We start from the raw sequence: 27,124 nt of genomic DNA on the forward strand, positions 1-27,124 counted from the left end.
GGCTGAGATGGAGACATGTAGGGGCGAGAGAGAGGGGAGGTCAACAACCTGGGAGGGACAGGGACAGGTTGTCGAAGGTAACTTTCCTTGCAGGGACCGGTCGAGCCTAGAGTATACAGCCTACAGCCTAGCTAGAGTATCCAGACAGGTGTGTTGATGAAAGAAAAAGAAACGTCTCCAGAATCTGAAAATTCATCATGTACCTAGATTAGGCTTTTCTTCAAAGGGGTCAGCAATATTTATTGTTAAGTAAGGAGAGTTGGAATCATAATGGTATAAGTTAACAGAAGGTAGCTATTCTACAAAGTCAGACTGCATTATTTATCAAGTTAAACGGGGGTTACTTATACAAGAAGAATCAGAACCCTAGTCGAAGACCTTTGGTAGAATCAGAATCATAATTGGATCAAGACCTTTGGTAGAATCCTAGTATCAAGTTAAACACGGGGTACTTTTACAAGAAAAATCAGAACTCTAGTCGAAGACCTTTGGTAGAATCCTAGTATCAAGTTAAACGCAGGGTACTTTTACAAGAAGAATCAGAACAGTAGTCGAGAAGTCCTTCGGTAGAGAAGAGTCGGAACCCTAATTGGATCAAGACCTTGGGTAGAATCCTAGTCAAATTACTCCTTAGGATCAGAATCATGGTCCCTGTTATAGTAGAGTCAAAAGCCAAGTCAAATCTATAAATCTGTATGACGGAACCTGTCTTCTGACGCTTCGTCTTCCTGGGACTAGCGAGGAGTCAGGTTCCTGTATACAAGAGTATAGTCCTTTGGTAGAGTCAAAATTAACTCCATTGGTAAAGTGAAGTCCTTGGAAAATCAAGTTATTTGGTCAGAATCCTATGGAAATCAAATCCTATTGTTGTAGAATCAGAAGTTCGTTAAAGTAGCTGTTATCGGTAAGTTGAGGTCAATAAGGTACAGTATTCTGAAATGTTTCAGTCGAAGTAGAGCGGGAGCAGCCAGTCGAGAAGTATATGATGGATCTTAGAACTTGAATAAAACACGAAAGCCATCTGATAAAACAAACACTTACAGAATCTCTTATAAACGGAATTGATTAATGGAAAGTGCAGGTTCAGTTACCAAAAAGATAAATGTTTATAGAAATTTTACAAAACATTAGATTGAATGTTGTATCAGCATTGTGTAGTTTACACGCCTATTATAATGGTAGTGAAGCCAGAAGGTCCAGGTGCAATACCGGTAACGCTAACGGTCTGGACAGGGGACAGACCAACTGTGCTGTCTAGACTGGACTGTCATGGAGTCATGCCATCTTGCCATGTCTAGATCAGGCGCAGATGTACCTGAGTGACGTTGACGTAGTCCTAACTTTATCTCCTCATCCAATCCAAGTACCACTTGAAGCGATTTGTCTCTATTACATATAATTTAACAGACACTTCCGCCTTTCACCTAGCTGCAAAACCTGGACGCGGTAACAGCTTCCTGGGTGGTCTTCTCATGAAGACATCTCATTTCGTCCATCGCACATTTTACAAATGCAATGATTTTGCACAAAGAATTGTATGCATAAAAAGATTAATTTGCTTATACATCTCGAGCTGCATTGTTTCTTTCACCGAAGGTATTTCACTTCTCATTGATTTTCTGGATTTTGAGAAAGAAGAGAGAAGCTCAAATTCATACTCAAACCTCTTTATTTTTGACAGTTGTTACAAACTGCATAATAGCGTCAACAAAATTTCTCTTAAACAAATCAAAACAATATTTTCTTATGGATAAAATATGAGTGTATAAGTTACTTTTTATTTAAAAAATGTGGTAAGAAGATAATTATAGTAATGCACTATGATACCAAATCGCACCGTACGTCTACAGCCGCATCAAAGTATTGATGGGATCTACATTGATTATAATTAATTAGGGATTCTTGTCTCTGTCTGTGGTCTTTTTTTAGAAGAGATAATTGGATTGATTTAAAGCTGAAAATGATATTAAAGGAGTACAGAAACATGTTTTACTACCGCATATTTATTAATTAGGCTAATAGGCCAGATCGTTTGTCAACAAATTATCAGACAACATAGCAGATTATCAGATACGTAGTATTTTCAATACAAACGTCGATGCGTCTATTTCATAATATATGGGTATTTTTTATCACTTAGCCTAACAAAATTCTTTATTGCAGATGACCAAACTGTTACTTAATTTTTCTACCAACATATAAACTTAGCAAACCTATAGACTATCCAAAGCTAAAGTTGTGCAAAATTACAGCCTACACCAATGGACCTTTAAAATCTACTGTTCAAATACAATGACAACGTGTAGCAACCAGAGACAAAAAGCACAATAAACCCCAGAACAATTTCGACCCGTTCGTTGTTCTCAAACAAACTAATTAACCGCGTTTTCTTCTGGTAACAATAGAGCTGTATTAATCAGCGTGGTCTGGGATTGCGCTTGCGCGCGATGCCACAAGATGGCGGCCAGTGTCAACATGGCGGCCTAGCGCAAGTCGGGCAAGGCGTTTGACGTAACCCGGCCTTGGAGGTTCACTCACCCGGTATTTACATACAACACCGGCGTATAGAATACGACTACAGACCCCGCTATAGTTGCACCTGCAGCAGTGACCTTGGTGTCATCCCGACCTGCTTCCGATAGTCTCACTGTCTCAGTCATCGCGTGACCTCCCTCGGCAAAACCATTCAGTCAGTCCCATTCCCATCACTCCATCAGTCTTGTTTATTATTCCTATCATAATGAATTGACTATCTCTGGTTGCTAAAAATCTTCCCTTGATGAGAAAAACAACAGAATTGATCATGGACTTCGTCTTGAACATACACCAACCAAAGGGTCTTCCTCGCCATCTATAGGTCGCAATATCATTCAATGGGTCCTAAACTCCTAACATTCTCTACAACATCCAACACGTGCGACGGTGCGACGCTTTGAATGGTAGACACATACTCTGGATACGATACCCGCACCTTAGTATCTTATCCAGAGTATGTGTCTACCATTCAAACTTCACGAGAAAAGACAGTGTACGGTAATTGGCTTTGGTCAGAGACGGCTATTTGCGATGGCAATAATACCTTTGACTATCAAACCAGTAGTCAATGATAATACCTTTGACTCAATGACAATACACAACTGATTCATCGGTAAAATATGGCGTTGTTCTGCGCTGAACAGTAGATTTGTCTCCTAAACGAAAGCATTCCTCTATTTTCTATAGAGGACATAATATGTTACTATATACCAAATTTTATGTATGATACCAAATTATAAAGCATAGTACTTTGTATATTGTATGTTCTAAAGCCAAATTTAACCACGAGGTCAAATCCAAAACCTATATAATTAATTAAAATATAGGCCATACTCGTAAAATAGCAGATATAGATTTAGTAACTACGGTGAAAAGATAGAATAGTCCTGCTAAGTCGCAAGCTGTAGCAACGGAAGACCATCAACTAGTCATTCGCGGAAGCTGAGGCTGAATCTGATGAACAATTGTTTGGTCCCAAGGTCTACTTTCATCTTGATATTCAAATAAGGAAGGCAAGAAAACAAACCTCTGTCACTAACTTCTCAAATGAAAGCCCTAGTGTATTACCATTGGAAGGTATTAACTAAATCTTCTTAACATTAACTGGAAATTTTTGCTATCAATCGCAAATCACTGCTTCCTATTATTACAGAAACGATGTAGATAGGAGTAAGTAATGTTTAGTGGCTAGGCTAGATGTTTAAGACATGTTTAATCAATGTTTAAGATCTATTGGCTATAAGGTTTCATTGCCCATAAAATGTGGCGTAGAATACGCTTTAAAGATGCCATAAAAGGGTAAAACAGCCAACCAAAAGCACCATGTCACCATTAAAAGTGGCCAAAACGGAAAAGAAAGTTATGCTCGAGTATCATGGAAAACGGTGTTTTTATGTAAGGCTATTCCACAGTGAAATCCAAATAAATATTCGATTCATGAAAAAAATATTCAAACTATAAAATTGAGTAAACCCGTATATCGTTTTGGACTACAACAGGTTTCAGGCTCCTTGGACTATTTGATAAATTTCAAAACTCGTTTGAAAAATGAGGGCATGACTGATGTCATCACAACCAGCCACTTTTAGTCACCTCCAAAATCCTAGTTTACTTAAATACCATCCGGTCTTTCGAGACCTTCACTAACAGCCTTCCTCCGGGGTTCCATAACAGCCGACGAAGAAAAGTAAAAAAAAACAATGGACCCTAAAACGACGACCAAACCCACTTAACGGATTTGGAATGTAAATCGAGCACCGAGATTTATAAACGCTGCAACCGGTTGCTCAGGAAGTCTTTTACGCCAGCCATAAAACCTAAATTGTCTTAGAGACCGATAAAAAAATAACTGGTTTTGACGAATATACATAGGAAGTGAACCCGTCAAAATGTGTGAGACAAAGAGAGAACAAAGGGTTTGGACTTAGCCTATAATACGAGAATAAAGAATACCTGTCGGATAGCAGACTCCAGGGGTTGGCCTGCGTTCTTGACGAGGTCCTCTGTGAGGGCGCTTTCCTCCACCAGCTGTTCCGACAAGACGTTCTCGTTGATGTCCGCCACCGTGGGCTTGACCAGGTACTGCTGTACACCCACGACCTGGAACAAGGTGATGTAAACTTAGCTATTACAACAGTAAAACTAGAGCTAATACTAGTAGGTGTGACATGAAAAGGGGGATTATTGATCAAAGAACTGTTAAACAAATGCATTCTTTATGAGAAATCTTTTGGTATCTAAACTAAAGAGTTTGAAATTCTTTTCGCAGTTGCTTGCAGTAATCACTTATATCATGAAATCTTTTGTAATTCTTAAATGAACTCTGACTAAGGCTGCACATAAAAAGAGTATTAGGAAAGGGAAAGAGTTTGCAGCAATGATACCAACTAATTATTTTGTTCACGCAAAGGACCCTAAAACATTTTACATTGTTAAATTTAATTTTTCCATGTCAGCCATCTGTACTTAGGGAGGTATGGATTTGGTGATTGTTTACCACAAGTTATCACGTGAGAGTTACAACGTAATAACGTTCTATAGAAGCAGTTAACGCCAAGGCCGAGCATAAAGTTAAGTTGTTGTTTACCGTTGCTTTGGCCGCGAGCGACGGGCGACAGGCTCACAAATATTTGTCCTCTTTGCATCGATTCTACTGTTCCCGACAACCGGTGCACCTCGGGTGGAAAACTACTGGACGAAAACAAGGATATCAAATCACAAAATGATTTAGGGAAGGGAAAGTCTACCCGGGCTAGAACAGGCTTGTCGATAAGCGAGGCAGCCTAACAGCTAGATGATTTGAGGCTTGGAGCTCGGAACGACAGTTTGAAAGGATTTAGATGGCAGTGAGGCATTTAATCTGTATGGACCTTAGTGGGCTAACAAGATCCCTATCGACCGAGTGTGCGAGCATAATTTGTCTCGGAGGTCAATAAACCTCGCTGGCAGACCTACTTTCATGTGCGGTTCGCCTTCGAAAGTTGTACCTAGGGTGGAATTATTCTCATTTCTCGCTTGGCGTGTTTTAACTGCTATTATGCTGGAATTCCAAAGGCTGTTCTGTAGGTACATTGTAATAGGTTATTCTATTCCAATCAAAAGGCAGTTGAAGTAAAATGTGAATAATCTAAGTTAAGAGCAGTATCTTTATTTCCAGAGGTTCTAAAATTTAGATACAGTCAATGAGCTATCCCATTTTCGCGTCTGTTGAAGTTAACTATCGTAGAATTATTTGGAGAATTGTCTCAAGGAACCAGCAACATTTTCAAAAGATTTTACTTCATGGACAGTTGACAAATCATTCCGGCATTGGGGTAGGTTGGTGATATTATTAAGTTTTTAGTCTGAACTAGTAAATGATGCTTATATTTTTATTGTCAATTTATTGATTCTGGTACGAACTCGGTTGCTTATTAAAATCATTATAGGATACATTCATAGTTAAAACACCATCACTCACAGTCAACTGACATCGGTCAACAATGTAACGTAAACACTTACGTCCTGCATTATACCATAGATAAAAGATAAAACGTTGGTTAGTCTATGATTATACCTTAAAAAGATTTCCAACATTTCAGCCGACTTGAACAAACCTTGTTGTCTTGATATGATAAAATTTAATGCAAAACACATAATAAAATCACGGCTGCAAGTGATATTTCAAAAGTATGACATTACAAGTAAAGGAGGAGACATCCGAAAGTCCGATGGGAATTTCAGCGAGGGTAATTTACGAAAAGTCTGTGGTTTGACCCCAGCGAGGCCCTGACCCGGGCGTCGAGCGTGCCAGACGAGTGAACAGCAAAGCAATCTTTTGATGGGATGGGAACTGCAGGAATGGAGTTTTGAGCTTGCCTGGACGCAGAGAAGAAAAGAATACATACCATGAATAAACATTAAAATATTTGTTTAAATAGTCAAATCCAAACAGTAGTTTATTAATCCAGTAAATTTGTATTTAAATTTACTCATAGCGAGAAAGTTTTGGGGTAGTTTTGATTTTTTCCATTTCTTATGTATTTTGGGGTACTGAATCCGAATTTGAGGTTTGCCAACAAAAATTCTTGACGCAACATTGACAAAAATGAGAAAAATATGTAAAAAATTATATTTTTTGTAATATTTGGCTTATAACTCAGAAACCATCAACTTTTCGTAAATAGTCTATATTATAAAAATTAAAGTACACAAAATTTGCTACAAAATGTACCCCTAATGTGGTAATCTCCGATGAACCGTCTAGGCTCCAGAGCTATTTGAAAATTGGAAAATTTTGTGTTAGTTTTTAAATTTCTCAAATTATTCTGTCGATGACATATATTCATTGTATATGCCCAGGCAAGGGTCTTATATAAATTCAAAGTGTTAAAATTGATTAATTTTGTGTTACTGAACCGCTGATATTTTATTTAGTGTACAGAAAAGTTACACAAACTGTTGCCTTTTAAATTATCCTCGCTCAGAGGGTTGTAATCAGGCAGGTTTTGCAAACGTTTCGATGCATCATTTGTGAGCGTTCTAGCTTGTTCATCTGGACAATAGAAAAAGGTTAAAAGTAAAATAATTGTTCTACACATAATAATAAGTTTTGTCTATGGTAATATCAAAATTAAAATATCAGCAATCCGTTAATCATGTAATATACGTATGCACCTGATGACGTGTTATTAAAATATACTGAAATAATAAAATGCTATGTAGGCATATACTGTTGCTAAGCATTTACATTGTGTGTAGATTTGATGGATTGTAGGTTTGATACTATATTGTTACTTTCTGTACAGTGTAAGTATACATCTAGTATGTTTTCCGACTCCTTCTTTAGATCCACATTCATCAAAGCTCATACGAGACCGATCCTATTTTTTTCCCAACCCCATACCTTTGGGTGCCTTTGTTGCTGGTTGTTTGTGGTTTGACTTGACAAGCAATACTGCAGCTGCAGTAACATCACTTGAGGGAACATCATCTCTACTATTTTATTTGGGGGGACCAACAATTTTATAATGGTCTAAAAGAAAAACCATGACTAATAGACAATTTTTAGTCATTTCAAAGACCCTCATGCACACCAGGATGAGATCGCTCGGATACGAAATAAGTTTCTTATTACTCTATACATACACAGAAAAAAAGACGATACTAATTTAAACCTTATGACTCTGGTGTTGGCCGTTTGGCAATCATGTGGACTTAAAAAACTGTTTTTGGAACATTTTATTCCCATTTACATTTTTATTTCAATTTTATTTTTTGTATTATTATTGTATTTGGAAGTTAAAACACTGGTAGACTTAATGGTCTGCATAGTAAATTAATCCTAGGGCGTAGGGTATAGGCCTACATGAGAGTGGTAAGTGTTAATTGACTTAAGATAGTCAATACGAATTTTGGCTTAAAAACTAAATCCAACAGTGCCTCATCACTGCCCCTAACTCCAGCAGCTGCGTAGACATAACTTGGTTAGAGTTTACATTTAGCCTACATTCGGGTGAATGAATGGGGTGGCCTATGGTAACAGTGCCAATCACTCTACTAAGCCATGCATCGGTCTTGAAATTTTACACAGAAAATTGTATAATGGGTGCAAATACGATTGAGGATGTACAATGGGCTGTGATGCTAGAGTCTAAGTAAGTAAGAAAGTAAGTATAGTACCAAACACACATTCCTTTATTTATTAACTTGTTAAATCTACACACAATGTAAATGCTTAGCAACAATATATGCCTATATAAAATTTTAATATTATTTACGTATATCTTAATATCACGTCATCAGGTGCATACGTATATTACATGATTAACTGATTGCTGTTATTTTAATTTTGATATTACTTATTATTATGTGTATATCATTTTTTTTTACTTTTAACCTTTTTTTTATTGTCCAGATGAACAAGCTAGAACGCTCACAAATGATGCATCGAAACGTTTGCAGAACCTGCCTGATTACAACCCTCTGAGCGAGGATAATTTAAACGGCAACAGTTTGTGTAACTTTTCTGTACACTAAATAAAATATCAGCGGTTCAGTAACACAAAATTAATCAATTTTAACACTTCGGATTTATATCAGACCCTTGCCTGGGCATATACAATGAATATATGTCATCGACAGAATAATTTGAGAAATTTAAAAACTAACACAAAATGTTCCAATTTTCAAATAGCTCTGGAGCCTAAACGGTTCATAGGAAATTACCACATTAGGGGTAAATTTTGTAGCAAATTTTGTGTACTTTAATTTTTATAATATAGACTATTTACGAAAAGTTGATGGTTTCTGAGTTATAAGCCAAATATTACAAAAAATATAATTTTTTACATATTTTTCTCATTTTTGTCAATGTTGCGTCAAGAATTTTTGTTGGCAAACCTCAGATTCGGATTCAGCACCCCAAAATACATAAGAAATGGAAAAAATCAAAACTACCCTAAAACTTTCCTGGTAAAAACACTAATTAACTGAATTATATGGTGAGTGAGCTTAAATTCCGAAGTTTTCATTCGACTTCCTAAAAGTGCAAAGTCGCCTTTTTGGAAATACAATCTTTATTCAATGAGGTTTTTCAAATAACATTAAACACTAAACGTGGGCTTACGAGGAAGGTCGATATTACAGGTTCCACTTTACGATTTTACCGAGAAGCGAAGTGTGCTGAGAGGTCGGCCTGAAGGTCACCTACAAATCACCACGACCCAACACTCATCTCATCGTCCTCACCATTTACGACCATTCATGTTCTCCTCATAACCTGCACCGAGAGAGAAACTCCCTCTAGAAGATGTTGATAACTTTCGCGGCTAATAACAAAATCTAGCTCTGAGGATTTTGAAGTTTTCTATTTTAAGCTCGACTTTTTACTTTCTTCCTATCTTTACGACTATCAATGTCAAATGTTAACTTTGATGACAAACATCTTGTAAGGACTATTTCATTCAACGCTCCAAAACCCTCGCTCAATTAGCTGACCTGACAAACAGAAGAAAATCTGGGGAAATATTAGGCGAAATATACTTGGTACTTATATTTGTCAACTATTCCATACTCAACAAAGAACGTGATTTTAATTACAAACTACCGTGAAAAGGCCTGGGCTTTTAGTGTTCACGTTGTAGGCCAACAAGGATTCAACAAAGAAAACATTGCTGTGAGGTACACTTGGAGGTGAGTCAAGAACAGCAACCGAGTGACAGCCGTGAGTCAGAGTCAGAGTAGATGGAGTAGATCGCCTACATTCTACATTCGCCCACGACACTCCCTCACGATCACGAACACGACCACGTCAGCTGTTCCACCTCCGACGTCCAGTGCTATTTGCCTCACCAACAACAGTGGTCTTCACATTGCACGACTTCGGCTTTGGCTAAATCACTAGTACAACCCCAGTATGTTCAACAGCTACTGAAACGTCATGGCTCGTATGAAGCAGATCACTCAATCAATCATCATAAACTGTGTACCTCAACAAAGATCGAGTTGTTTGGATATCATAAATGCGAAGTTCGAAGAGCAACGTCCCACATGAACCATTCTTTGAGTAGAGATCTGAAGTTAATTTTGATTAATGGCAATAAAGATTTTCAAAGAGTCCATGTCTATTTGAAATCTTTAAAAAGATATCTGAGCAGTTGAATGAAACTGCCACACATCACATCGGAGAATTCTAGATACTTGGATCAAAGAGAAGTAGGCTCGTTGGGACCTTTATGATAAACTAATGAAATTTCCTTGATATTGTAACGTTATTATTCAAGCTTATACACGTAACGATCGGCCGGCCGGCGAGGGCCGGAAGGCCAAACTGAACAGTTTGGCCTGTGAAAGGAGGTCCCCATACACGCAACGATTCGCCTGCCGGCCGGACTGAAATTTCTCCACCTAGTGGCAAGTGTGCAGTCAGTTTTCGTACGGCAAAAACGTTTTTGTTAACTTGCTATAAGCTGGATCTTTTAAGTCCCTGTTAGTTGTGGTATGCCTTTGTTTTGACCCTCCGCCGACATTCATCCTTTCTGTATTCTTCTATAAAGGCTAGCACATGCTGATTAGTCCACGTAGCCATTAGTACAAAGACTGAACAGAAAATAAAGTTAGGTTATGTCAATGACCGTGCCTGACCTTAAAAATGAACGTAAATTAAAAAATATAATGCTACTACTGTACTGTCGGCCTTCCGGCGGCCTGCCGGCAACCCCATACACGTAACGATCGGCCTGAAGGCGAGGGTTGGCCGGACGACGACTGATGGGAATCCCATCAGTCGTCGTCCGGCCAATTTGGTCGTCCGGCGGCCGGACGACGACCCCATACACGTAACGATCGGCCGGCCGGCGTGGACTGTTCAGGCCGGGCCGGCCGGCCGATCGTTACGTGTATGGGGGGCCTTACAACATGACTTGAAGCGGGCACTGTGATACATTCAAAGTGGCTTTATTAGACAACAGGTTGACGAATACAGGCTCTATATACCCAATAGAAGGCATCAGCTTCCCATCAATAGTAACAATAACTGGAAAGGGTGGTTTACTGAGGAAACTTTAAGTATAGTCAGGTGTACACACAGACTCCAGCCAGGAATGTTTCAATTAATGTATTCTATTGGTACCTTTACCTTCAGAACATCTAAAATAATTAATATTAGATCAAACTTATACCTTTTGAGAAATTCCTGTAGATAACGCAGAGCTCTTAACATTTGCTTTTCACATTAACATTTCAAACAATCTGATACACAAATCATTTGGCTCCTCATATGATTGGTTCTGGCATCCTTTCCCTTGGCATCTTGCCGGGAGTTGGAGGAGGCTTCTGGGAAATGTTAATAAGTTATGGCTAATGTCTGTAATTCTTCATTCTTCACCACGCTTCCATTAGTCCCAGTCCGCGCTGACTTGTAACGCAGTCGTATAGGAACACATGACCAGGATGTGAATGTCCAATAACATTCCAAGTTTTGTTTTAAGAACTGTTTAGAGATTCCTAATAGATTCCGCCAATTCGCGATGCGTCAATTCTGTTTTACCTTTCCTTTCAAATGTTCGCACGACAAAGAATTGACTACTGTACTGAACTTACTCGTACATTTTATGCCGGGCAGGGCATACAACACCTCCAGGTTCAACCTGAAAGCCTGTTTAGCATTCGCATCTCATAGACCAAACAGTGGCTCTAAAACACTTAGCCGCAGTACACAGTGTGTTTGATTTCCACATACATCCAGATGAGTCCATTGCACCATCACTGCAGTCCTTCGTTGTAGTGAACTCATCAAGAGGCAATGACAGAGAGAAATGGCTAGGGCGATGTCGCCACATGTTTTGCGAAATTGTTTAGGCAAACATAAAGCGAAATGACACTACATTCAAATATAATGGGAAAAAGAGGTGTTTGTATCGTAAAAAAATGTAACTGTTCTTTATTCTGCTTAACGCAGTAATCTTTAATGAAATTTTTTCTTTCGCAAAATAATCCTGAACTGATTCGCGAACATTCTATATTTTTGTCCTGGTACTACTTCAAACTCTACAAATATAACTATTCTATATGTTTTAACGGATTAAATCTTTATTTCATTTCTCCCTTTTTCAAAATATATTTTATCTGATTCGCCCAAAACTAATACGAGAGAAAACTATATTTTAATGCTGATGCATTCCTGCCTAGGAAAAGCCAGCTTAACAATACAATCACATTACAGCTATGATTCTAAGCGTGATGCTGTGTAAATACAGAAAACTTGAATGAAAACCTTTAAAGATATTGGTGCTGCATTTGTGTAGAAACTCTATAGCAAACTGGACAGACCTACTTATAACATAACAAGTTTACTCCGAGGCTTATCCGATAGTCGGACACTCTCAACCTAAACCCAACCATTAAGGTTGAAACCCAGGTGTGAGGTCGACCAGAAATACGGGTTTTCTGCTGAGTACAAGATACGAGGCAGCCCTACCAGTCCGCGTCACCGTCCACTCACAATTACGCACATTTGCATTCTGAGTCGTTTTCTACAATCTTCCAGCTCCAACGGCTGTTAAAACATAACAGCCTAAGTGAACCAGTTCGTAGTCACCGTTAAGCAGACTAATCGTCTGTTTTACAGTCTTGAGCAAGAGCAACAGAGCGAACAGTTTCAGAGTCAGAGCGTGAGTTGAGAGAAGAGCGTTTATCGCGAGCACCGAAAGAGAAGTTCAGAAAGAATTGTTGGTTTCGTACATAACCATTGGTTCCAAACCACTTTGTGTATAGCAAGAGTCCGCCAACAACTATTTCGTTATAATAATCAGAAAGACTTAACATCTAGCTTTCCAAAAGTACAGAAAGCATTCCTGGGATGAAATTATTTTCAAGGCAGTGGACGCATTATAGACAATTGTAGACCCTCGAGTTTCAGTAACATGATAATCAACAGTAAAATTATAAAGTATAGTACGAAAAAGTGCTAATGCTCATGGTTGCTCCGAAAGCAACCAACAACCAAGCAAGCCCACAACGAGACAGTAATGGTTGAGGTTTGAAATTCAAAATAATATGCAGACGACTTGTTATCAGAAGTGAAGTGGTCATACACCTCTTGGTTCCAAGAGCGCAAAAAGTATTGAGATGACAACACAAAGACAGTGAGCGCATTTAAGAAATTGCAGACCTACAAAACAATAATCAATTATCAATTTTATTAAGTACTGTACTATTGAAGCTTCAGAAATCGAGAGGTGGCCGTCTCTTCTTCACCATTAAACATTCCATAAGCTACTTAACTTACCTACTACATACAAGACACGCATAAATAATGTTTACTAATTATTTCTTCAAAGGTTAACACGGCCAATGAAGATTGGAAGGGAACGCATCAAACCTGTTTTGGAAAACTCTTTATCAACAAGCAGCAAGTACGAAATTCTGAACACTTGAAGACTTCTGACTTGAAGACAATCTCTTGGGATCAATGATCGTAGAGACTAAAACTGTTCATACCTTTAATGTAATTTACCCGTCCTTTGCCAAACACTATTTTTACGCTACAACGCATACTCTAGAGGACGAAGCGAGAGTCCTTAGAATCTCCAGAGATCCTTATCTTATGACAATACCTCTGTACATACAGCATGGACTCAAAGGACACCGCAGGGGCGGGGGCGGCGATGCATACAAAAACCCAAGTTTACAGTTATACAGCTACATGATCAATTTATATGCAGGCAACATTCCTAACCAACCCACACAGGTCGTTCGCTCAGCTAAACTCCGACAACTGCCAACCAGCGAGCCGTGCCCGTGAGCCGCTGCGACAAGAATGCTTCAGCAAATTCGAAATGTAGGGGCAACGCGGGGATATGCAATACTATAATACCTATTATGTGAAGAATTATACAAAAATATGAATATTTGCTAAGACTCAACATTTTCAAATTGTTTAACTCTATCAATGGTTCTCTCTGTGGTTAACTCTGGGTCCATTTAAAGAGAGAGAGAAACAGTTGAAATCGCAACTACATTTCGGCCAAGAATCAACTCTTCGCGGAGATTGCCGTATTTACAAGTTTTCGATAAGAAAAGAGTCATCGTTGGAATTCATTAACAGGTTTGCCTTATTTTTAATTGCGTTTATTAAGCATGGCCCTCTCATATAATCTCAGTTTTATATCAGATAACGTTTGAAGTAGCGTATTTTCAAGTGTATGCCATTTTATTTGTATTTTGCTATGCTATTGGAATTTCATGTTTACATTATTTTTTGTTAGTTGTGTCTATTCCTCGCATTTAATGCGGGTATGAAGTGGGGCAAACTCTTACCTCCTCTCTCCTCTGCATGTCAAAATACAATCAGCCATTACATTAGACAAGACCCGATTTCCATTGAGGCAACGCAACACGACAGACATTACGACTTGTTTTATCCACTCGTCAAACTCTCCGAGCCATATATTGTACTGTAACAGTTCCCCGACACCAGTACACGACGTCGTGCCGCCATCTTGCACGTCTGGCACGCCTCACTCCCGCACGAGCACGCGCAAGCGCCATTGCGCCGACCACGCTAATGGAAGAGATTCCTCGCTAATAATTTCGTTTCACGCAATTGAGCCCACGGACCTATGCCTAGTGTTTTGGCTTTTTCGCCGAATATAAACGTTAACTATTAATAGAACCATAGAACTAGACAACTCATTCTAATGTTTCATAAGTCAGATTTACAATAAAACCGAATGTAATTTGATTGAGACTACGACAAAGTGAGGGGATGTACTGTATGCAGATTTCGGTCGTAGCCTACACTTCTAAGAAAGCTGAAACGGATAACATAATGTTAACTTTGACTTTTCCAGTCACGTACAAATCCTATCAAATTATCAAAACCCAATCAAAAGAAAATCAAGTGTTGACAGCAACACTGTCTAGAGACTCAATTCAATTGCATTGGTTATATGTGTTAGTAGTCAAAGGTTCTACCATTGACTATTGGGTACCGAAGTAGACATCCCATCTATATGAACCAGCTGTCGCCAATTTTTGACTAAAAAAGAACGTAATTGTGTAAGCCAGTCACAGAATGCGATAGTGTCTAAAATATTTTTCGATGCTGACCAGGTTGGTGGGTCATAACAGTTGCTATGGCTTACCCTAAGTCATTCCCTAAGTTTGACTTGGTAAAAATATTTGTAAACTGTATTCCGTATTCGACAGAATTTAGTAATTTAGATCAGCGCTATCTGTAGGCGGCTCACAGTCAAAGGTTCTACTGTAAAGAAATTGCTACAGCTGGTCCATACATACATCTTCTTCATTGCTATGTGAATGCTCAAAGATAAGTAAATGATCATCACAGAGTGGGATTCTGTCACAATTCGATTATCGCCCTCATCTTTCTATCTTTCGATACAATAATAACTGTTCATATCTGACTCAACACATGCTCAACTTTACAATGAAGTAATGTGGTTTTTTGAAAGGATTACGTATTCGACAGAAATCGGTACAGTACCGTAATTGGAACAGCACACTTATGTCAGGTGTTCAATTGAACTAAGATCACTTTAATCCTTAAACTAGCAAGGCCTACAGTTTTACGTGGGAATGGATGGCCTTCTTGGCCTTCTTCCTTGGATGGCCACTTCTATTAATGATCAATTCTTTCTATATCAATTATCACAGCACAAATTAATAGGAACTATTTCCCCCTTATCTTTGGTAAAAGGGGCACTATCCCATATGGTCAAAGAACATGATAGAAAAAAGAGATTACTTAGTAGTACTGAAATCGCTTAAAATCACCATTAAAACAGAAGCCTTCATCGCTGTTCTTAAATAGTAATGAGACTAATAGAATCAAACTATTATATAACTTGTAAAAAATGTATTAGGAACATTGCAATCTGTGGTAGACTGATTCTTGCAGATTCATCGAACGTATTGCAGAGATTTTGATATAAGCCTACACTTTTGGTAGTATACTAGTACACATAACAGTAATACTACTAGACTTACCAAATTTAAAATTAATATAGTGATTACATAGTTTATAGTTAATTTTAAATTTTAAAGTTTGGATGTACATTTTATTCCTTACATGAAAACAGATTCAGCGAGTACAGTTATCGGCGGAAGTGTATCTCTCTACGCCTGCATTTTATTGAAGCTTCCCCGCAGTACATGTATGCAAAGCTGTAAGCGCTGATGCCTTTGAATTTAAAATGTTAATCGGTCTAGTGATTCATGTAGCTTAATTATACACCCTTGCAGATTTGTCTAGCAAAGGATCAATTTAATTTTAGTTATGTCTGGTTTATGTAGAGATAGATTTGTTTATCTTCGAACGGAACTTTAAAACTATTTTAGTTGAATTTAATATTATATTATTAGTGAACTATTGTTTACGCTCTTTAGATATTGTCAGAGTTCAGCACAAATAAAAAATCTACCCTATAAAATGAAAGTAAAACATTTAAAAGTCGACTTAGGTGCACTCAAACGCCACCAACAGGTAACACGCATCAAAACATCCTTCAGATTTATAATATGATGATAAGTGTCCTTGTGGTCAATAATGTTCTCCATTCAAGCTCAAGCTCGTTTCCAAAAAATAGAATACCGGTAACGTTAAATCGGTATTGTAGAGTGATATAAGTACAAAACGAGAAACGCTAGTGGGTTTTCCTACCACTGCGTGATCATTTTTACATTGCCACGCCTGTAAACAGTACGCAAAATAGCTCGTTTATTACGCTCTGGAGCTGGCATGGATCATTCCCATTCGCTAATCAGCTGATTTCATTGTTGGCGTTGCTACAGCCATGCCACAGCCGTGGATCCGTAACGTTAACAACTGGTAAGCAAATAACGCCCTAAAAAATCAAACATAACCTAAATGACATTTAAAAACAACTAACAAGTTAATTTGCGTGTTATAATTAGTGAATTATGGTGGTAGCAAAAATCTGTTGTTGTGTATTAGAAGCAGAAACAGTCAATGCCAATCTCGAAATGTGTGGCCGCACAAAGCTTTACGCTCTCTATAGCTACTGTATTCTGATTCTGATAGTTAAAATCAGACCTATTTCAATTTTTCAGATCCTTCAAATTTTTGTCATAGACGCAAATTTTTGTCCTGGCTAAAGTAGTACGTTTTCTGTGCTAAGACGCAGCTGGTTTTACAGCTGTTTTTTTTTTTTTTTAACATCACAGAATAACAGATTGAAGGGATCTTAAATCTGTGCTAACATAGTTACTCTTGCCATCATACTCCATGCTAAACCCACTTATCACTTATTTCTTTCCTCTCAATAATTTGTCCCGTTATATTGTTATATAATTAAAAATACCTATATATATTTAATTTTCATATAGATGTAAGAATAGCCAACTTATTTCATTCACGATTACGAAAACGTACGTTACACAAGATTTAAAGAGAGTTTTGGAATGGAAAGTTGCCTTCTGCATTGACTTGTAGCGCTGAACTTTCTAATTTTCCCGAATTAGCCAAACCCGAAATTACTACAATATTGGAACACCAAACAGGTTTTGGTTTTGCCCTTCTATAAGCCAAGAGTTGCATGTGGCTGGATTGAAAATACATTTGGCTTGCAGAGTTGAAGAGGGTTATACAATGAATAGTTTCTAGACTGTAGAAATAAAGTTGACCCTTCAAAACTATGCTATAGATTTAGACAGTTGTACACTTCAGTGAACAGCTTTTTAGGTCAAATAGCTAAGAACACGGAGATTTGAACATGAAGGGGTACAAATCAAGAAAAGTAGGGGTATCAAGCTGGGTCGGATTTGACTGGTTCGCGAACTCATTCAAATAGACGTTTGTTTAAAATTCAGCTGTTACATAACCTCAAACCTAAATACAGAGGAGTAGGGCGGTTAGTAGGGAACATTAGCGAGGTTTATCGGGTCTATGTCACATTTTAACGAACGGTGGTACAGTCTGGCTTTCGAGGAAGCTAAATCAGGCCCAAAACCTTGGCCTCACTAGAAGACTACAGAAAACGCCACCCGGCCATTTATGTGAAAAATCACTGAAACAAAGATAATCCATTCTACAACACCATCCACAACCAAACATTAAACACAAATAAAGTGTGATGAATAACCCAGATAATAAACGACATCCAGCAACTAAATTGTTGGTACATTCATTAACCAAGATAATTTACTGAACATATAACAGACGCCTCCCAAAAACCCGAGGACCACGACCACCGATTTACGGGACACCCGGTGAATAAGTGGCGCTGCGAGGAACAAAACTCAAAATGAATGTGACTGAACAGGTTTGGAGCCCCTCCTCCCCAACTAATACCTCAGGTGAGGCGATTTTGCGCCGTGGAACTAAAGTAAGTTGTGAATTTGCACCTTAGAATTCAGTTACGTGGTAATTTTCCATCGTGAAAAATATACATGATGTTTTTTGTATTGTTGATTTAAGGTTTGCCGCGAAAATGTATTTTCTTGTTATTTTCAACTTGTTAATAGTTTGTATAAGAGAGGTCTTAGCAAACCTAAGAAGTCTTTAAATCCAATGTTATTTAAATAATGAATAAACCTTACATTTTAAAGGAAAACTTCAGTGAAAATCTGATCAGGCAAATAAACATTCGCTTAGGCTGAAGGATTGCTGCGACTATACTCCGTTCAAACAGCCGTGGCACCTGACGGATTAGGACACCCCATGGAAACCCTTGGGGCCTCCTAATCCCTCAGGTGCCACGGCTGTTTGAACGCACTATAGGGTATTTGAACATTATGTTTAAAAATGATGATAGGAACATGTTCGCTTTGGGCCAGTGACGTAATTTATTTGTCTTTAGTCTATGGTCCATACCGTTTCTGTATTCACTTATGTATTCGGATGTTTAATTTTCATGTATTGAAGACATCAGTGATGCCACAATGCCGAATGAGAGTTCTTCAAGTTCTTGCGATGACCATACAACAAAAACCTCATTAACTTATCGGTCACGGACTCATTTCTTTATACATCTGCAGCAAGTTTACCTAAAGAATGCACACATCCAACCTATTCCCTATGAGAACTATCTTTGGAAGTTGCGAATACATGCAATTCTCCATATGAACCCGCAGAACGGCGAAGAAGCGGATCCAACCCGATGGAGGGGGAAGGGCAACGTACCAAACCGGCATCCAAAATGGCGAGCGACCAATTGCCAAAATAATAGCGGCGAGAGAAGGGAACGGATTGCAACGTCGCCGCGCTACTTTGTTGCTACCGACGGCGACGGATCTGCTGCAGCGCAGAGCGCAGCCACCGAGGATAATGGACCATCATTGTAACTACCACCTGGCCTGCAACTCCCTAGGACACACAGATTGGCTCCGTAGCAACACTGGCAATGAAGAGGCCCGCAACAGTCATTTTTGTCACAAAGCTTCTGAGAGTCTTCATTACTTCCTGTGGATGAATTCTCATTGGCGAACTCGTTGATACTCAATGTCCATTTGGCACAAACAAGTGAAAATATTATTTTTTCACCTAACCATCCTTTTAGAAAGGAATTGCGGATATTGAAAATTGTGACCTGATTTGATGTGGATAGTTCTTTCTTACTGGAACTGCAGGCGGTCAGAGGAATGCAATTGCGTGCCATTGTTTATTGCACGATGTGGACCTTGTAAACCCCACAGTTAGTTTTAAGGCGTACAGTATTTTATCAAGAATCGACGGAAACTAAACGCATTTCTGGAGACATCTCTGGCGCATTGACACTTTTACAAAAGGAAAACGCCTATTCCGCTACGCTCCTAAAAACAATTTTAATTGCCGGGGTGTCGCCCCCAACCAATAGTTGCACCTTGTAGACGGCCGTGATCAGCAAAACAAAAACAATGTGATTGCTTTGGTGGTGTGAGATGAACAGGGCCATCTACATTTTCTACACACTCAACATCGTACCTGCCCACAGAAACTCTCAAAGATCACTTGTCACTTTCTGATCCGGTTTTCTTAACAAATACTCGAGTTTGACGTCAACTCTTTTTTTAGACCTGACCGACATTTGCCCGTGTGTTGTGCAACTGCCAAGAGTGGCACTCGGCATTTCGTGGAACCCGGAACCCGAGGTGGGGCAAACGGCACCAAGGACGACACGTCGACACGCCATGTAAGTTGAACAGTGTCACATTCATATCTAGCGGCTGAGTCAACAACCTGCATCTTGACGCTGACATCTTGACAAGTCACACAGAATTCAGTTTCGTAACTGTATCAATCGATATCACCCTCAATGTGAGGTGGCAGAAGCGATAGAAGCGGGCCACCTAAGGGCTTGTGTGTATCAAGGAATGGTGCAGTGCTATCTCTGAAGTCGTTTGAAGAGTTATGCGCAAGGTGTCGTTATGGAGACTGACAGATCACATCACTCTTAACAAGGAAAGCAGCAAGGGAAAATGAGAAGATGAGGAAGCTTGTTGTGGTGGCCGTCACGAAGAATGATTCGTTACGGTTCAACAAAACTGCCATTCAAGACACGTAGAAAATCAGCCAACAAACTATAAATATCGATGACTATAGCCTAACATAATCGGGCATTACCACATTAGTTTCCACAGGTATCACATATTTATTGTCACGTCTAAAAACATTCAAAAATTCTTAATTTCATTGTAGGCTTTAAATCAAAATTTGACCAAAATATCAATATTTAATGTCCTTAAAATCCATCTATACTATTATAAAATTAAGGTTACTTGAATTTGCTTGATTGATATGTACTGTGAATTTCCTTAAGTTAAAATAGCATTTCGATATGACCTTTTGGAAATTATCTTGGATTGCAGATTATCTGCGATGGGAATATTTAGTTGCTGAATTTCTGTATTTACATTCGCAGCGTTTATTTTTTCAATATTACAATTATTCTGAATATGAAATATCAAGTTTGATGCAAAATGATTTTCTGTCGGCCAAGTCACACAAGATGAACGCTCCTAATCCGATGACATAGAGGCTGCAGAAAAGTTCATCGTGGATTTCGAAATGGCTGGACGAGCGATGGTCAGATTCTAATTACATTTCCATATACGATCTAATTGAACGTTAGATCATAAGCAATTATAAATCGCTTAGACTGGGGATCACGTAACGTATCCATCATGAAGGATAGGCTGTTGCAATACTGCTGAACCAAGCGGAAAATACACTGAGAAAACACCAACAGCATAACTAGGGAGTAAATCAAATTGGCTTTGGAATCGGAAACATAATAGTTAATGGTGTATTCAAATACTCACAAACATTTGGCAAACATACACTTAACGCTCCAGGGTGATAAAATTATCTTAGGCCGGGCGCGCACTATCCCGACCACGACCACGACCAAACGCCCGACCGGTGGTTGTCATTCACCATGCGACCAGAGCACGACCCGACCACGACCCGACCAAGGCAACGAATGTTTTACAAACTTCAGTGTCAAGATGATTGTTGAAGAAGTAGTTGTTATGGTGCATTTGTATTGTAAGTAAGTTAAGCGGAAAAGACACTATACTGGGTATATCCAATGTTAACTGTTAGGTCTGAAAGGGCATTTTGCAACATTTTATGAAGAGCTACGTCAATATGAAGACAGGTTTCAAAAGTGTCAAAATCCTGCGACATTTTACCAAATGAGTCACTTCACAGACCGGCGCAAAAAACTAGTGCTCACCGTTTGATTAGTCTAGGAATACTCGGGGTTGAGTGGTGTACTGGTCGGGTCGGAGGCAAGTCGGGGGTAGTGCGCGTCGTCCCATTACATTGTGTGCTATTTTTGGCTGCAACGACCAGCGGGTCGGGCCCGACCAAACTGGAAAATTTTGGTCGTGCGACCAGGGCCCGACCAGGGTCCGACCAGTCGACCAGTGCGCGCTGCTCCATTTATTCCTATTATAAAACTGGTCGTATCCGACCAGTCGGAGTCGTGGTCGTGGTCGTGGTCGGGATAGTGCGCGCCGGCCCTATAGGTTCAGCGCATATGTGATAACTTTACCTTACGGTGATTGAAGAATAGTCAAAACCAAACACCAGTAATTTAGTTTTACTGCTTACGCACATTTTGAAAGAAAATCAACGCAGTTTTAACTAGGTATTTATGAAGAACCAAACATAGCAGTTGTAGAATGAAAATCATGGTTCATAACCAGTAGAAGAAATGTAGTCTTTAATTGGATTCTTCGTCAAATACATGGAAGTCAGATATCAACATTTGTTGTTTCTGAACCTAGACCCAACATCCAAACCAGATATTTAAAAATGAATTATTGAGTTGGGTCAGTCCATTTATTTCCAGTTGATATACTCGATTAGTTGTTTTAATTTATCGTTCGAAATATAGATCAACGACACGCCTCCCAAGATAGAGTTCACTCTCTGACTCAGCAGCCTTACTCAGCCACTGTAGCTATGTTTACAACGTTAAAGTCTGTCCTTGGGGCCTGTAAGCTTTCTCTTCCAAATCGGTTATGCCTGGAAAAGGCTCGGGTAATTTTCCCAATGCCACATTGATCCTGATGGGCTAATGAAGTATCCTACTAAGTACCTTGTAAAAGTCTGAAGAGCTATAATATAACGTGTAAGCATCTTATATAGTACTTTCACAATCATGACACCCCTGTGATTTGTGACTTCAGCTCATTTTGCACAAATACTTTATTGTAAAGATTACTGAGTAGCTGGACCATGACACCGACATCATGGTGCGTGGTTTGAGGTGGAACATAAACGTATCACACAGCGAATGGCGTTAAAGTGTTGTTACTTGATAGACTAGGTATTTTCTCGTTATCATTAGATTTGTCTCTAATGAAGATAGGCTCTTTTTTAGCTGGCCGTCAACAAAAATCATTGACCAAGGAGAAATCGACCTATTTTCAAACCATCAAAAAGCTACTTTTCTCAGGATCGCGCCGGCTATCTTTTGGCGAGCGAGTACTATAACCACTTATTTACCCAGTCATATAGTTTCCTGATCATGGGTAGTTGATTATTAAACGCCTAATGATCAAACCCCTCTCGTAGCCCTAGTTTCAGTCCTTCAAACATTGCTTCTTGTACCTTTATCTTCTTCTTGTGCATTCATACGCCTACGGAATATTTGGTGTCTTTCGGCGTTTATATTTGCTGAAGATCTTCTGTTCATACTGACCTTGTTGACGGACATGTCGATGATGACATAGATGAGGAGTACGATCTCCTCCTCGTCCGAGCCCAGGTTGTTGCCCTGCTGGCCCGCCGTCGCCACGTAGAACACACACAAGTGTGTTGTGCCCATCATCTTGGTGCGTTCCTCAGACTACGCCGTGCTCTCCGACATGCCTGTAACAGAAACTTTGGTTAGGCCACATGGCAAGAAAACTGGACTAAGGTTACATGTCAAGAAAACTGGAGTTAGTTCACAGTCAACAAAATGCATTTGTTACTCTAGCCTCTAGAGGGATTAGGTTTTACGACGCTAATTTCCAGGTTGCGTATTCAAGGTAGAGACGAGTGTATTGAAGTGATGTGTGTTGAATGAAATAGATGGTAACTAGCTACTGACTAATATTAGCTGGTTGCTCAGCGAGGTTTTTACTAAAAAAAAGCCCAATGATGAAGGAGTCGTCAAAATGCTTGACTTTTCAGAATTGAACCGACAATTTGCTATATATAAGTAGGTGAACATACTTTTTCAGCTGGGTAGCAGCGTACATATTAATTTTTAACAGAAATGTCATTGGGATAAATTATGTTTTTGAATATTCGGTGACACTTATACTCTTTAATTTACACCACTGATCTCCCGAGAAAATAAGTACAAGATTTCTTTAAGTGTTTTTCCTAGTCTGAGCTAGAAAATAAAATTGAAACAAGTTCAAAAATGTGAGATCTATACACACTGTCTTAGTGAAGGTATTATTGTATTATACAGCATCACTTGTCATTCTGGATTTGATTGGCAGATAATGTTTGCAGTTACGAACCGTGATGCCACATATACTTTTTAACTTTTCAAAACGTTACAAAATTGGCTAAATGTGACTTACAAAATAAGTAATCAATCAGCTCGTTGACATTATGACACGCCATTGCATCTCAGATATCAATTCCTTTGGAATTCAACAAAACATCATGTGTTTTACCTATAGTTTTACTATCACAGCATGGCGAACTTGGACATCGCATTAGTCTGCTCATAATTGCACGTCTTTGACAGAGTCCTAATTACAGATTGGCTAACAAAGGTAACGGGATATAAAACAGATTGCCTCATTACGGTAACTAACAATACATTCGTCGATTTATTAACGGAAGAGCGAAAAGTCATTAGGTCCGTAAGTGTTACGGACAGCGAGCAGATATACACAGTACTATAAGTAGATAAGTGGTGAATAGCCTTATTGCACACTGTCTGTATCCCTCGTTTTACGGTTTTACTTTTCTATCTCTACTTACTTTTACGTGTTTGAATTATGGCCAACGAGATTGGGAACAATTAAAGCTTGGAATGTTTAGACGTCTACAAAAGTCCAAATGATAAGAATAAAGTCAGTTCCTTTGAGAAGATGGAAAATAATACATGGAGCCCTTTGGTAGTAAAGTAGTTGAAGTTGGAAAATGAGCAAGAATCGTAAAGGTCCATGTAATATATTTTTCGTTATACCATTGACTAACAAGTAATGTCAACACTCTTTAATCTATGATTATACTGTACATATTTTTAAGGAAATTAAAAAGCAAACAATGAATATTTCACATTTTTTATACCACAGACAAGGGATTCCCCCTGTCTCTGATTACTCTTATACTCGTCAGGTTAAGCATGACCGGTGGGGTGCGTTACTAGGCTACGTTACTAGCGCAACCCACCGGTCATGATATACCTGATGAGTTGTACCTTTATCTATACGATGGTTTTCATATTGTTTTGCTATCACGTTTTAATCTGCGCATTACGTGTAACCGGGCAATAGACAATTCCAATACGTTTAAATGCAGATATTATGGGGCATTGTAATGAAACATTCAAGCTGTTACATGATAAACACGAATATTAGAACAGAATCGGTATGGATCATAAACATAAACAAATTACGTCACTGGTCCAAATTTCTAATAGCCGTAACAGCTGGTTTGAAAGTGTTTTGACGCTTCCATTAAAAATTGATAAAACTTTCGGAACAGTGGCACAATGTGTTTATGTTTATGACCCATACAGTATCTATCTGTTCCAATATTCGTGGATACAATTATATTTGTATTCATTAGAACCATTTTCTGTGGGAACATGATGTCCTCATTCGAGTTGACAAATTTTAATAAATAAAAATAAAATCTGCTACAGTACTTCATCTCCGTACGTACACAACTGTTTTCGCTGCTCATGTTTAAGAGGCAACACCTAACAAAAACTACGGTAGTGCAATAGTCGAATCCATTTACCGAATCGTACAACTAAACACAGATGTACCAACCAAACAATCTATTGACAGTTACAATATACAATCAAAACAAAATACACTCGACTAGCTAGTTGAGCGTATGATTTCGTCAGGGGGAGGGGAGGGGGCGGGTGTAAATCACCTCCGTAGTGATACCAAGACTCCTTCCACTGATAAGACTATCACGAAGATATACCGCCTAGAGATAACATTACCGGTGGCCGGGTGCCTCGCCCGCCACCCAGCTTTTTATTTCTTCTGTGAGAATGTAGCAGGACGTAAATTTACATTTTATAAAACGTTAATGACTAAAATAATATAATGTTGGAACACCTGGTGAAAAAAGTGGTAATGTCAAGAATCAGTCAAGAGAACTGTTGCAATTTATGAACATCACTAGTTAGTATACTGTATTTTAGAGGTCATTTCTTGAGGATCGGCGGTTGATTCTGGAGATACGGTTCAAATTTCGGGAGATACTGTAAATACGTGTTTCTTAATCTTATTTTCATAACACTTTTTAACCCTTTGAAACATACATGAAATGTGAAAATCTTCTACTCTGCCTATCGTTTCGAGGTCTTTCGTAGAAACTATAACCAATTATACCAATAAACGATTGTGTTCCTAATCACCCATTTTTTTTTTTTTTTAGTTTTTACGCCGCACCAGTGGCATTGTGTGATAATCAAAAAAATACTTTTCATTCAGGAAAACGATCCTTGAGTTAAATAACATACAGATTGTGCATAAGAGTGCATTTCAGTGCCTAAAATATGCTGATAAATTAATGTAAAAACCTAGTTCAAGTATTGTTTTTTTTTGTATCCATGTTGTATGTATCTACTCAAGTGATCAAGATGGATTACCTGAAGTGACAAGCTGATTTGTTTATTACCTCCTTGGACGGAAACAGTGTTTCCTAATTATAATCATCACTCCATTATACGGAGCTCTTTTGAAGGGACAAACGATCTAGGACATTCTCCATAAATAAGCATGTGGGGTCAATCGAATCAGCTGTTCACAACAATGGTCGACGGAAGACGAGGTGAAGAGGTGGCAGAACTTCCGGCTGTCACGTGACCGGTGTTGTGATGACGTCACTACGACCTTGTATTATCGTCACACGCACACTCGCACGCTCACACACACGCACGCATCAATGGATCATCTACAACTACAGTGTTACCTGTTGATTGTTATTAAAGGCGTGGATACTACAGGTGTTTGGATTTGTTTCCATGATATTTTAGAAGAAAAATACGCACCTTTTTGAAATAAAACTATTTAGAGCACTGTTGCTGGAATTGCTCAAATAACAATAAACGTTTTAATTGACGAGAAAATAATAATGAAATAGCTTATTTTAAATTCATCATTTGTAAAATAATTAATTATTTTTTACATATTGTTTTATTGAAATTTGTAAGTTAAACTAAGTTTAAATTATTGTATCCGTCTCTAAATTGGATTAATTTACAATTTTTAAGTTACGACTTAATTTGGCAGCAACACTTAACAGTAACTTAATAGCAAACTTAATCGGATGAAAAATATTCACCTATGATCGCCATTATTCTATAACTGGCTACAGTAAATCAATCCCTAGAAAAGGTGTCACTAATCGGTTTTTAGTAACCTATATAGGTTACTATAGTAC

At 38.6% G+C, this 27,124-nt stretch overlaps 1 protein-coding gene across 2 annotated transcripts in view; it reads right to left on the reverse strand.

The window, feature by feature from the left end:
* LOC128995994 (RNA-binding protein fusilli) overlaps window positions 1-27,124 on the reverse strand; it is a 113,662-nt gene that overhangs the window by 62,917 nt on the left and 23,621 nt on the right. For both annotated transcript variants that reach the window (XM_054421099.1, XM_054421100.1), the window contains exons 2-3: window positions 23,190-23,359; window positions 4,489-4,635 (exon numbers count right to left, since the gene is read on the reverse strand). In XM_054421099.1, the coding sequence (XP_054277074.1) occupies window positions 4,489-4,635; window positions 23,190-23,318 (276 nt within the window). In that variant the 5' untranslated portion in view covers window positions 23,319-23,359. The remainder of the gene's footprint in view (window positions 1-4,488; window positions 4,636-23,189; window positions 23,360-27,124) is intronic.

This window comes from Macrosteles quadrilineatus, unplaced genomic scaffold, assembly GCF_028750875.1.
Source record: "Macrosteles quadrilineatus isolate MER2022 unplaced genomic scaffold, UCM_ALF_1.0 Scaffold_5__1_contigs__length_97177068, whole genome shotgun sequence".
Taxonomy (NCBI): domain Eukaryota; kingdom Metazoa; phylum Arthropoda; class Insecta; order Hemiptera; family Cicadellidae; genus Macrosteles; species Macrosteles quadrilineatus.